Source organism: Dendrobium catenatum, unplaced genomic scaffold (assembly GCF_001605985.2).
Source record: "Dendrobium catenatum unplaced genomic scaffold, ASM160598v2 fragScaff_scaffold_130, whole genome shotgun sequence".
NCBI lineage: Eukaryota > Viridiplantae > Streptophyta > Magnoliopsida > Asparagales > Orchidaceae > Dendrobium > Dendrobium catenatum.
In genome coordinates, this window is record NW_021318592.1 from 607,770 (window position 1) to 622,521 (window position 14,752).

A 14,752-nucleotide genomic window follows, 5' to 3' on the forward strand; every position below is an offset into this window, starting at 1 on the left:
ATTTTATAATAGAAAAATATGATTTTAAAAGGACAAGTAAAGAAGTGAAAGAGCTCCATCTTTGAATTTTTTTGTCATTTTTTAGCTTATTAAGTATATAAATCATCGCATTACCAAAAAAATAATAATAATAATTTGCATAAATATTACTTAACTTTTCAATATTTATATATCTAACATCTAAAATTTAATATTTAAATATTTAAGTCACATAAAAAATCATTTATATTAGTTTTTTAAAGTGAAAACATTTTTTAATCCATATATTTTAATTTGATTGTGATACTAAAATATCAAAATTTATAAATATATAAATATTTTTTTTAATCATGAAGATCAGATGATTATGATTACTCCCATTCAAGCAACGGATCTCAAAAATCAACTTCATTCAGCTTCCCTGAGCATGCCAGACACACCTGAAGCTCGAAATCCAGACCAGCCTATGAGCTTCCATGCAGATCTATCAGCCACGAGGACATCCCAGCACGAATTTTCAAGCCACAGAAGAGTAACAGAGAACTGCTATGATTCTTTCAAGACGAATTCTCTCAGATTTGACAACCAGTTCTCAAGAAAGTCGCAGGAGATCATACAAGTTATCTCTGGATCAGAAGCTGCAGAACAAGGCGAATTGCCTTCAGCTGAACGTTATTTTGCAGCCCTTGAAGGGCCTGAACTAGAGGAACTCAAGGCAAGCACATATTCTATCTCTTTAACAGCATAATAGTAATATATTCTGTCTTTATAACCTTCACAAATGTCAAGATTTGCGACAGCTAAAACCGTCATAATATTAGAAATCACGCCATAATATTATAAATCTATTTATTTGAATAGAATTAATGACGGTTAAAACCTCTGCAAATTTGGAAATTTGGGGTGGTTATAACCGCTGCTAAATCTAACCCGCCGGTCCTTAAACTGATGTAGAATGTCGTTGTAGCGCATTGCAATTATAGCGGGGGTGCAGCGGTTTTAAAACCGCTGCAAAAAAATTTGTGGCGGTTATAACCACCGAGATAGGCCTAATTATTAGAACACTCTCTATAAACCGTTGGTCTATTCATTGTATTAAGTAAAATGAAATGCAAGGTGTCATTTTCCTATTGGTCTTTGGCTTCTTGAGCCGTACTGGCAATCCCTATATATAGACCTGCCAAACGCCTGTAATAGGGGAATCAGAATAATACAATTTCTCTCTTGTTTCTTCCAGTTTCTTTAGTGTTCTCTGTACCATTGGTTTCTTCATGGTATCAAGAGTAGGTTAGGTCCTCTTGCTCTCAGATGGATCACTCTGTCTCCTCCGGAGTTGCACAACACCATGTATTGCCTGCGCTCGACACCTCTGAACTGGTGATTCCTTCTAATCTCAAATTCTTGGTGTCAAACATCAAGAATGTCGTGACGATTCCGCTGGCGATCGACAACTACACTCTATGGCGATCTCAGGTCCTCAAGATCGTCTGTGCCAATGGGTTTCAACAATTTCTTGATCCCGATTTCCTCCCTCCCCCTCAGACGATCACGAACTCAGACGGCCTGCCCTCAACAAACCCATTATTCTCTAAATGGGCTCTCACGGATCAAAATATCTCCGCTGCCATCTGCTCCACCATTTCGGCACCTGTTCTTCCCTACGTCATTCACCTCGACACCACGACAGCAATCTGGCTGTCTATTCAGAACAGGTTTCAATCAACGAACAGATCCAAGGTCATTCAATTGAAGAATGAACTCCATAACATCACCTTCAAGAACTCTAACATGAACCAGTACCTCACGGAGATCAAATCTTTGGTGGACCAAATCGCTGCAGCAGGGGCGATCGTCGATACAGAAGATGTAATTATGTACATTCTAAACGGTCTACCCCCATCGTATCAATCATTCAAGACGGCCATTCGAACAATGCTGCATCCAATCTCGCTTGATCAGCTCTATCCTCTTCTGCTAATTGAAGAAGTAAATCTGGCAACCGAGGCATCCAAGTTCACGCACAGGTCTGATCCAACCACTGCACTCTTCAACTACAGAGGAAGAGGCAAAAGATCCAGAGGAAAACCTCCGAACGGTACAAACAATCCTTCAAGAAACACGGCGGTAACCTCTGTAACATGCCAGATCTGTCTCAAAAAGGGTCACTCGACACAGACATGCTGGCACAGAGCGAACATGCAATACACCCCGTCTTCACGAAATACCAATACGGCTTTGCTGGCGGGCTCCGACAACAACGACGATAATTGGTTTCTGGACTCAGGGGCTTCCACTCATCTCACCAATTCGCTAGACAACATGTCCATCTCATCCCCATATCAAGGGTCGGACACTGTCACAATTGGAGACGGTAGCTCTGTTAAAATCTCTCACACAGGGGCGGGCATTCTCCCGACCCCGTCTAGTAAGCTTACCTTATCACACATTCTTCATTTGCCTTCCTTACAATTTAATCTTCTTTCGATTTCTCAATTAACCAAAGACAACAACATATCCATTATATTTGATCCCACCGGTTTCATATTGAAGGATCTGAGGACGGACAGAGTTATTCTTCGCGGCCCGTGTAAGGAAGGACTCTACCAAATTTCGACAGTAAATAAAGTGCAGCATCACAAGTCGCTTGCTGCAAGTAGCTCCTCGGCACTCCGGTGGCATCAAAGGCTGGGTCACCCGCACAAGAGAACTTTTAACATCATTTCTAAATGTAATCCTGCATTAGCTCTAGGGAAATATGCCATTAACTGCAATCCTTGTAATAGCTCTAAATGTCACAAATTGCCCTTTGAGCATTCAGAACATCATAATAACTCTCTACTTTCGCTTATTCACTCCGACGTGTGGGGACCGGCTCCTATAGCATCAAATCAGAGATACAGATATTATGTCATCTTCATTGATGACTACTCTCGTTTTACCTGGGTGTTTCCCCTTCAGTTCAAGTCTGACGTTTTTTCTTCATTTAAAACCCAGGTGGAGAACTATACTTCACAGAAAATTAAAATACTTCAGTCTGACGGCGGCTCATAATATGTTAATCAGGCGTTCTCCTCATTTCTAAAACAACACGGGATTCTGCACCGGAAATCCTGTCCCTATACACCTGAACAGAATGGCGTTGCAGAGCGCAAGCACCGTCACGTTATTGAAACCACTCGTACACTGCTTGCCACAGCATCGGTTCCATATGTCTACTGGCCGGATGCGGTATTCACGGCGGTATACCTCATAAATCGACTACCGTCGGGCACCATCACCAACGCCTCCCCGTTCGAATTATTCTACAAACACAAACCTCGTTATGATCATCTAAAGGTGTTCGACTACGAGTGCTTTCCACTAGCCCCACCGCACACACGCCACAAACTGCAACCTAAAGCCCAGTCTCATGTCTTTCTAGGCTATTCTGACGATCATAAGGGTTATAAATGTTTAAACATTCAAAACAACAAAATTACTATAAGCAGACATATTATGTTTCAAGAAAACAATTTTCCTTTTTCTCAGAAAAAGCTTCCGTCTGGCAATGTACCGCAGGAGTCCACCATTCCTCAGCTATTGCTTACTCCTCTCCCACCTCCATCTTATCACCCGAAGAGAACGTTACATCCCCCATCTCAGGTAATGCAACCACCCATTCCTCTGAGAACTGAAACAAATGTCTCCATACAACAGGTTCAGCAAATCAATCAAGAAACACGCATGGAACCAGTGCACCCAATCATCTCGGGTCACCCGATGACCACACGCAGCAAAACAGGTTCTCTTCGACCAACCAACAGATTAAATCTGCACTACAACCACAAAAAGAGCAATCAATCGGCTGATCCCACCACATACGCCGAAGCAGTTAAGAAATTCGAATGGCGTCAAGCTATGGCCAACGAATTTCTGGCTCTTCAACGACAAGGAACTTGGCAACTGGTGAAACCACCGCCGAATGCGTCCATCCTCGGATGTCGGTGGACCTACAAAACGAAACTACATGCAGACGGGACTATTGCCACTCACAAGGCCAGACTGGTGGCTCAAGGCAATCATCAACAATACGGGTTGGACTATCTCGAAACTTTCAGTCCAGTTGCCAAACTTCCAACCGTAAGGATCCTTCTAGCTATTGCACTGTACCACGATGGAAAGTGCAACAACTCGATGTGGCAAACGCATTCCTTCATGGGCATCTGTCGGAGATCGTGTACATGACGCAACCGAAAGGATTCGAAGATAACACGCATCTAAACCATGTCTGCCATCTTCGCAAAGCGTTATACGGCTTAAAACAAGCGCCCAGGCAATGGTACAATACGTTTGCGAACACCGTAATCACACTCGGGTTCACTCAAAGTCAGTCCGACCCATCGCTTTTCATATACAAGAAGGATCAGGTTTGCATTTTTTTACTAGTATATGTAGATGATATTCTAATCTCGGGTAATAATTTGGACAGAATACAACATGTGCTGGACGAGCTTAACAACAAATTCAACATGAAGCATCTTGGGGAGGTTTCGGAATTTCTGGGTATTAAAATAACAAAACAGGATAACAGCTACTTCCTATGTCAAGAAAACTATGTCCAGCAAATCCTCGCTCAAGCCAATCTGACGGAATGTAAAGAGCTGGCCAATCCCACGTGCACCAAGATCCCATATACATTTAACTGCGAAACAAACCTTCAAGTTCCAACCATGTATCGCCAAATCACGGGATCTCTTCAATATCTAACCATTACACGACCGGATATCTCTTACAGTGTTAATCTATTGTCACAACATATGCATGAACCTCAACCTCAGCACGTTTATCTGCTCAAACGGCTTCTTCGCTACCTCAAAGGTACGTCAAAATATGGCTTACCTGTAACAAAATCTGATCTCCAACTTCAATCTTTTTCAGATGCCGATTGGGCGGGCGACCCAGAATCAAGAAAATCTACCTCAGGTTACTGCTCCTTTCTCGGCAACACCCTCATTTCATGGACGGTGAAGAAGCAGCACACCATTGCAAGATCGTCGACCGAGTCTGAGTATCGCGCACTGGCAGCCTTAACGGCAGATGTTCTCTGGATTCATAGGCTGCTGTTCGAATTTGGCATCACTCAGTCTACTCCAACCAACATATACTGCGACAACACCTCCGCAATAGCTCTGGCAAATAATCCGGTGTTTCACGCATGCACAAAGCACATTGAAATAGATCAGAAATTCGTTCGTGAACACATCCAAAACCGGTACATATCCATCTTACCCATAAGCACAATAGATCAAGTGGCAGATATTTTCACAAAAGCCCTCTTTACACCTCGATTTCAAAAACTAAGGCACAAACTGACAGTTAACAAAGAACCATTAATTTGCGGGGGAATATTAGAACACTCTCTATAAACCGTTGGTCTATACATTGTATTAAGTAAAATGAAATGCAAGGTGTCATTTTCCTATTGGTCTTCGGCTTCTTGAGCCGTACTGGCAATCCCTATATATAGACCTGCCAAACGCCTGTAATAGGGGAATCAGAATAATACAATTTCTCTCTTGTTTCTTCCAGTTTCTTTAGTGTTCTCTGTACCATTGGTTTCTTCACTAATACTATGCTGTGATAGGTCTATTTTTTGATAGTTAAATTATAATTTTTGCACCTATTTCAGGCGTCAGAGACGCTGATTCTTCCTCAAGATGAGAAATGGCCTTTTCTTCTTCGCTTCACCATATCTTCTTTTGGTGTCTCTGTTGGTATAGGAATCCAAGCCTTCCTCTGGAAGATAATAGCCACATCTCCTTCCATGAGCTTTCTTCATGTAAGCTCGGTTATCTACTACGTCCTTTGGTGCATCGCAGTCTCTTTGATGATCTTAGTGGCCTCCACATATGTTCTGAAGATGATATTTTACTTCGAAGCTGTGAAAAGAGAGTTTCTTCATCCTATCAGAGTCAACTTCTTCTTCACTCCATGGATAGGCTGCATATTATTAGTAGTCAGTGCTCCTCCATCCATTGCAAAGCACTTACATTCTGCTCTATGGTATGTACTAATGGCTCCTATACTATTCCTTGAGCTCAACATCTATGGGCAGTGGATGATGGGAGGAGAACGAAGGCTTTCGAAGGTGGCGAACCCGTCGACGCATCTGTCGATTGCAGGAAACTTTGCAGTTGCATTGCTGGGATCATCTATGGGGCTCAAAGAGGGACCGGTCTTCTTCTTTGCAGTGGGTTTGGCGCATTATCTTGTCTTGTTTGTGACTCTTTATCAGAGGCTTCCGACAAATGAGGCTTTGCCGAAGGATCTTCACCCAGTTTTCTTCTTGTTTGTGGCAGTGCCAAGTCTGGCTAGCGTGTCATGGAGTAGGATAGTTGGGCACTTTGATCTTGGCTCAAGGATAGCTTACTTCACGTCCATGTTCATTTATGCTTCTCTGGTAAGAGTCTCTCAGATTTGAAAATTTTGTAGTATTTGGGTTCAGTTTATAGTGAGATGTTTTAATCTTAGACTTTTGAATGGGTCTAATTTGATATTTTAAACTTTTAAAATAACCGAAATTAAATCTGGTTTAGATTTCTAGGAGAAATTTTTGGAGAGTTAAGGAACTAATTTAGATAAAATTAGGCCCATTTAATAATATGTGAATACAATGGACCCGATAAGTTTTATAGGGATGATTTGGGTTTTTTTTTTTAAGGTAATAACAACAATATCAAGCCTTTATTCTACTATGTGGGATTGGCTACATTAAATTTTTCTTCTCCATTGTATTTTGCTAAGAATCAAATTCTTATTTAAATCTACTAAAGAAATGTCATTTTTAATATTTTGTAACTAAAATTTTTTAGATCTATTTGTACCTTTCTTAACATAAGTCTGATCTAATACATCTACTCTCCTAATCGGATCACTGGAAGGCTGCCGTTATATGTGACCAAAACACCTAAGGGGACTCTTTTTAATCTTATCTTCCATTGGAGCTACACCAACCTTTTTACGTATTTGCTCGTTTTGTATCTTGTCTCTAAGAGTAAAGACACTCATCCACATGAGCATCCTCATCTCGACAACACTTAACTTAATATTAGCTTCTCTTTTAATGACCAACATTCTGCATCATAAAGCACTGCAGGGGTTACAACCATCTTATAGAATTTTTCGTTAATTTTGAGAGATATTTTTCTTTCACATAACAAGCTCGATGCATTCCTTCACTTCAACCATCCAACTTGAATTCAACTAATAATATCCTCATCTATTTCACCATCATTCTAAATAATAGACTCAAGATATATAAAACGTGTACTCTTATTAATAACTTCTTGTCAAAATTAACAATCCCCCACTAGCTAAATCTATTACTATTAAAATTATACTACATATATTCGGTTTTAGTTCTACTCAAACGAAAACCTTTAGACTTTAAGCTAATTGACCTCCATAATTCAATTTTTCCTTCAACTCCCTCTCTAGTCTTATATATCAACAAAAAGATTATCATCAGCAAAGAGCATCCACCAGGATACAACCTCTTCAAATCCATAGTAAGAACCCATAACTAAAGTAAAAAAGATACTGGCTTAAGGCTGATCATTGATGTAATCCAACTGAAGTAGGAAAATACTTTGTCAAACCACCTTTTGTATTTGAACACAAGTAACAACTGAAGCATACGTATCTTTTAATGACTTAAATATAAGCTTTAATATTAACCCCTTTTTTTCCTTAAACTCACCATAGCACTTGTCTTGAAACTTTATCAAATGCTTTCTTTAAATTAATAAATATCATATGTAGATCATCCTTATTCTCTCTATAATTCTCCATCAAATCTCTCAATAAATGTATAGCTTCCATACTAGACCTACTTGTCATGAATCCAAATTGATTTTGACAAAAACATTAGTTTCACTTTGTAATCTATGCTCCTTTCTCCTATAATTTAGACTCAAGGTTTTATCTCCTTTGTGTAATTTCCCAAAAGATTAATCATTTATAAGTGATTTGATACAAGCACATTTAACTTTAGAGTTTCTAATGAAATTTCAATCATTATACTAAAAGGTGTCCCAACATTTAAGAACTTAGCTTCACTCTCTTATGGGGGGCTTCACATGTTTTGTGTGTGTATCAATGATGCTTCCTTTTAGCACCATTTGATATAAATATAACTCAAATAACCATAGAAAGAAGAGAAAATGAACAAAAAAAAAAGGCATTGCTAGGCAATTCAAGAATGCTTAAAACTCCTGATGGGGAAGAACTATTAGGCAATTAGAAGATACCCACAACTCCAGATAAGTAAGGAAGAGGAGCAGCCACAAAACCGATAAGAACCTACCTAATAACCTATAAACTGATGTAGGGTATCGGTGGAGGAACTAGAGAGCTAGCAAAAACGATGTAATAAGAACAAGAACACCGAAATTGGTTATATAAGAAAGTTGTATATTTCATTCTGTTTGTATCTTCCCTGTATACAACTATATAAGCTTTTCTGTAAGAGTGCTGGAAATGGAAATAACTAACTAAAGCAACTTTAGTACGGAAGCATAATGAAAAAGGGAAATATGGTAGTGGAATACTAACCATGATGCATAACTAAAATAAAGTAATAATACTAAAGCATATTATAAAGTAAAGTGTTCCCTTATCTTAGGATGATCCTCATCAGTTGTCCCCTGCCGGCGAGAGTTCTGCTGTCTCAGCAGAATCAGCAATATGAGCATTGTCAGCTGGAAAATACGGATAGATATCGGCAACATTGAAGGTAGACGTTGTGCCAAAATCAGACGGAAGATCAATGACATAAGCATTGTCATTTATCTTCTTCAAAATGGGAAACGGGACCATCTTCCGGCGACCCAATTTAGAATAAGCACCATGTGGTTGTCGCTCTCGTCGTATACGAACCATAACCAATTCTCCAGGCTTAAAAATTCTCTCCCGCCGATGACAATCAGCCGCAGCTTTGTACTGCTCATTGGAGGCAATGAGCTTGTGACGGACATCAATTAGCATGGTTGTGAATTGATCAACAATTTGGGCAGCATTTCGACTGCTACATTTAGGCAGAACTTCCACATCAACAGTATGATTATGGGCTTTAGTGTATACAACATGGAACGGTGAAAAACCCGTCGACCTGTTTGGCATACTATTATACGCGAATTCTGCTTGGCTTAGAACATCATCCCAAAGTCTTGGCTTCTTTTGAACAAGACACCTCAACATATTGCCTAGAGTACGGTTGACCACCTCAGTCTGGCCATCCGTTTGCGGATGATATGCGGAACTCAATTGATGTCAGTTTTAAGGCGTTTCCACAATTCGCACAAAAAATGACTAACAAATTTAACACCGCGATCGGATGTTAAACTACGAGGAATGCCATGTAAACGAATAATTTCATTGAAAAAAAAACAAGCAATGTTAAGAGCATCAAAGGTTTTCTTGCACGCTATAAAATACGCCATTTTAGAAAACCTGTCTACCACAACCATGATAGAATCATTACCTCGCTTCGTTCGTGGCAACCCGAGAAAAAAATCCAAGCTGAGAACCTCCCATATTGTAGCTGGCACTGGTAACGGCATATATAATCTGGCATTCTGTCCACTGCCCTTATACGATTGACATACTGAGCACCTCTCGATTGAGACATCCCACCGCAGATGCAGCCAAAAGAATCTGAGCTGCAGCTGTTCGATGGTTTTGTCACGGCCAACGTGAGCAGCTAAGCCCCCATAGTGTAATTCACGAATCAATTGCTGCCTCCAAGAAGAATCTGGTACACATAGTGCATTTTGTTTAAATAGATATCCCTGACGTATTTCATAATCTCCCACCGAAGGCTGCTCTAGACATTCCGCCCATATCTTCGTGAAATCCTTGTTCGTAGCATACAGGTCTTTTAAACACTGGAGCCCGATAATTTCAGTGTTCAGTTGCAATAAGAGAGTGGATTGTCGGCTCAAAGCATCAGCTACCCTGTTTTGTGAACCTGGTTTGTGCTTAAGAACAAATCGTTGTAGATACAAGATCCAACGAGCATGCATACGGTTAAGTGTTTTTTGGCTATTAATGTACTGTAAAGCTTTATGATCGCTGTGGAGAATGAAATCTTGGTGTAATAGGTATTGTTCCAACTGTTTAAGCGCACGCACCACAACATAAAGCTCTTGCTCATATACACTCCATTTTTGTCGAGCCGGGCACAATTTTTCACTGAAATACTCAACAGGTTTGCCACACTGCATCAAAACAACACCTACTCCAACTAAGGAAGCATCCGTTTCAACAATGAATGGTTTCTCAAAATCAGGCAAAGCGAGTACAGGGGCTGTTGCAAGTGCAGTTTTTACTGCTTCAAAGCTGGATTGCTGAGTTTCCATCCACAGAAATTGCTTAACCTTTAAACAATCAGTTAAAGGAGCTGCTAATATACTAAAGCCACGTATAAAACATCGATAAAAATTTGCGAGACCATGGAACTGCGCATGTCGAAGAACGACGTCGATGTGGGTCAGTCGGTGATTGCTCTCACTTTTTGCGGATCCACCCGCACCCCTTCAGCCGTGATAATGAAACCAAGGAAGTAAGCAGTACCCGTAGCAAATTCACACTTGGCCAAGTTCAAATACAGCTTATTTTCCTGCAGCACTTCAAAAATCTGATGTAGGTGTTGCCAATGCTCAGATAAAGTTTTGCTAAAGATTAAAATATCATCAAAGTAAACAACGCAAAACTTGTTCAAATAAGGTTTCAAAATTTCATTCATGAGCCTCATGAATGTGGCCGGTGCGTTACAGATCCCGAAGGGCATGACCTTCCACTCATATAATCCTTGGCGAGTCTTGAACTCCGTCTTCCATTCGTCTCCGGGTCGGATACGAATTTGGTGGTACCCGCTGCGTAAATCAAGCTTAGAGAATACAATTGATCTCGCTAGCCTTTCTAGCAACTCTTCCAGCCGAGGAATGGGAAACCGAAACTTAACTGTAATTTTATTGATATCTCTGATATCCATGCACATTTGCCACGTACAGTCTTTCTTCGGCACCAACAGTGCGGGAACGGCACACGGGCTCAGGCTAGGTTGAATCAGTTGTTTCTCCAATAGGTCATCCACCAGTTGTTGCAATGATAAGTGATCTTTTGGGCTTAACCTGTAGTGCGGCAGGTTAGGCAAATTAGCCCCTGGAGCAAGATCAATTTGGTGCTGCATAGCACGTAGAGGAGGAAGAATTGCTGGCAACGTCTCGGGCCCAATATCAGGAAATTGTTTGAGCAGCTGCTGTACCTCAGGGTGTGTGATTCCTTCTTTGTTATGGTGGCACTTTTCCTTGACAACTAATGCAAAGAGTACATAACTCTCTTTGCTGGCATGCAGAATAGCTGAACTCGAGACCAAATTTAGAACATCCACTTTGTTCTTTAGTGAATCAAGAAAACTAATAGGTTGTGGGAGAAGTTTGAGCTGCCTTACCTTCCATTCAAATGAGTAAGAATTGGATCTGCCATCATACATAGCGCCCACATCATACTGCCAAGGCCGCCCCAGGATAATATGGCAAACATCCATATCTAACACATCGCATAACACTTCACCTACATATTGTTTCCCTATAGAGAAAGTGACCCGACACATGTCAGATACCAAGATGTCCATCCCCTTCTTCACCCAACTGATTTTATATGGATGGAAACTTTTAGAAGTCTTGAGTTGAAGTGCTTGCACCACCGATCGAGCGATGACATTTTTGGTACATCCGCTATCAATTAGTAAGTCACATACCTTACCATTACTTGTGCATCGGGTTTTAAAAACGGAATTATGTTGGGAGTTTTGCGTCTGCCTTGGGGACAATAAGATTTTCTCCATGACACACACCAATGGTTCGCCCGTATCAGGTGTAATTTCTTCTTCCTGCTCCACTTCATGTTCATCGACCTCGCCTTGTAACTCCTCATTTTCAGCAGTGGTTAGTTGTAACTGTGGTCGGCTTGGGCATTCGTTTGATTTATGGCCTACCTGGAAACATCTGAAACACTTGATAGTACTCGGTCTGGCATACGGATTGTCTCGAACAGGTTGTCTCCACTTTGGTTGCAACTTCGGATCACTAGCCACTCCCTGTGCAGCATTCGGGACAGGAGACGGAGTAGCATCATTGGAGCTGAGAGGTTTCACTGCGGACTTGTTCGGATTGTAATTGGTTTTCACCTGGTCTTGTGGATGATCAACAAACTGTCGTCGACCAACATACTGTTTACTACCTCTGTACAATTGAAGTTCAGCTTTCAATGCATAATTAACCGCCTGTGAAAGTGACCAGACTGAATTCATCTCCAATTTATCTTGAATAACTTCCTTGAGTCCTCCGATGTACCGGGCAACCAGATGGTTAACACTCTCATTAAGATCATTACATGCACTAAGACGGTGAAATTCTTCTGTATACTCGCTAACAAATCTACTGCCTTGAGTGCAATGCTGATACTTGTGGTATAGGATTTGCTCATAATCCGTGGGTAAGTATTGGCAACGACGAAGCTGCTTCATCCGCTGCCAATTACGAACTGCACCACAAACCTCCCGTCTTCGTGTTTGTAGAAGCTACAGCCACCACACACTTGCACCTCCTTTTAATCGGCAAGCCACATACTTCACCTGCTTGTCCGACGGAATTTCCATATACTCAAAAAACATTTCTACTGACCTTTCCCAGTCCAGATAATCCTCAATGTGTAGTCGGCCATCAAAAAACGGGATATCGAGCTTCACTCGAAATTCACCGTGTGGGCGGCCGTAAGACGTCCCCCGACGTCTCCGATTGTATTGCGCCGGTAATTGGTCTTCCCCTGATTCAGATGAAAAATCAGCATTCAACTGCTCCGAGCCTCCATCATCTGAATCCGTTAACTAAGGAACTGCTGGTTCACGCCGACACCCTTGATGGTGTCCCCGATCACGCCGCCCCGGGGACAATGTGGGTTGCGCTGGTGCCCGATTGGGATGAGGTCTACCCAACTCCGTCCGAATGGCTTGGAACTCTCTCCGCATATCCATAGATAACCGGCGCAGATCAGTTCTTAGCTCATCTAACCTTTGATCAAGATTACTATGGAGTTCCCAAAGGGTATCAAGGCTGCGAACGTCGTTGCCAGCCCCTCGCCTGCTGCTTTCCGCAATTACCCCCAAGCACCGAGCTCTGATACCAATAACTGATGTAGGGTATCGGTGGAGGAACTAGAGAGCTAGCAAAAATGATGCAATAAGAACAAGAACACCGAAATTGGTTCTATAAGAAAGTTGTATATTTCATTATGTTTGTATCTTCCCTGTATACAACTATATAAGCTTTTATGTAAGAGTGCTGGAAATGTAAATAACTAACTAAAGCAACTTTAGTACGGAAGCATAATGAAAAAGGGAAATATGGTAGTGGAATACTAACCATGATGCAGAACTAAAATAAAGTAATAATACTAAAGCATATTATAAGGCAAAATGTTCCCTTATCTGAGGATGATCCTCATCATAAAGTCACATAACTCACAAACAACACGTCAAACACCCATTTACATTCACTCATATCAGAACCATAAACAAAACCTTCAACCCTTATCTTTTTCTTTCCTTCCTTCATTTTAATTTGCAGGTTGTTCGAGTTAACTTCTTTCGAGGCTTTAGGTTCTCTCTGGCTTGGTGGGCTTACACAGTTCCTATGGCCAGTGCTTCAATCGCAACCATCATTTATGCAGGAGAAGTTGATAGTCTCTTCATGAAGATCCTATCAGTGGCTCTCTCTTTCATATCTACTCTTACATGCTTAGCTTTAGTCATCAGCACTATTTTTCATGCTTTTGTTTTGCATAATCTCTTCCCTAATGACATTGCCATTGCCATCACATTGAAGAAGTCGAGCTAAGTAATCAGTGATAGAGGCCTTTTCTGTGCAAAGAATTTGTTCTGTGCTAATGTGCTTTGGATCTTAGATTTTATTTTATTATGGTAATGGTGTTTGTTGCTTGTGATGGGTGCTGAATAAAGAGGAGTTTATTGGGGTTTTTAAATTTGAATGGCTGAAGTTTGCGCAGAAGAAATGAATATTGATAGTGATTGCTATCAAAAAAGGGTATGTTTAGGATAAATTTTTTATTTTTTATTTTATTTTATTTATATTTTAATATAAAATAAAATATATTATATATTTAAATAACTATTATTATTATTCTTATATGTTAGATATAGGGGTGTCAATTTCGGGTCACGGGTCGGGTTCGGATTGAACCTGAAACTGACCCGACACTATTCGGGTCAACCTGAACCAGACCCGTTTTTGAAAACGGGTCAGTTTTCTGACCCGCTTCGGGTCTGGGTCAACCCGACACGACCCGAATGACCCGTTTCCAACAAAAAAATTGCTAGTTTTCAGGTCAAAACGAGTTTATCTCCTCTTTTTGGGATAAAAACGGGTATATCTCCTCTTTTTCGGGTCAAAATCGGGTCAATCTCGGGTTGCTGGGTCAAAATCGATTTTTCGGTTCAATTTTGGGTCATAGGGTTAACCCGAATCCGACCCGATTTTTGAAACGGGTCGAAATGTTGAACCCGACTCCGACCCGTTTCGGGTCATAGGGTTACTCGAACCCGACCATCATCGCTTGACTTAGATAAGGTTGTGGTAGAGTTTGATGGCATTGGTAATCGGTAGATGACAGTGGTGGGTGCTGGCTGGCGCGAATTTCACTTTAAAAAGTTATT

The 14,752-nt window shown here is 40.9% G+C and overlaps 1 protein-coding gene across 1 annotated transcript; it reads left to right on the forward strand.

The window, feature by feature from the left end:
- Positions 1-4,199: 4,199 nt before the first annotated feature.
- LOC110102288 (S-type anion channel SLAH2-like) lies at positions 4,200-14,020 on the forward strand. The gene is made up of 3 exons (XM_020830559.2): positions 4,200-5,162; positions 5,648-6,418; positions 13,647-14,020. Exons 1-3 carry the CDS (start codon positions 4,200-4,202, stop codon positions 13,914-13,916), a joined length of 2,004 nt encoding a protein of 667 aa, XP_020686218.1. The 3' UTR covers positions 13,917-14,020.
- The last annotated feature ends 732 nt before the right edge of the window (positions 14,021-14,752 follow it).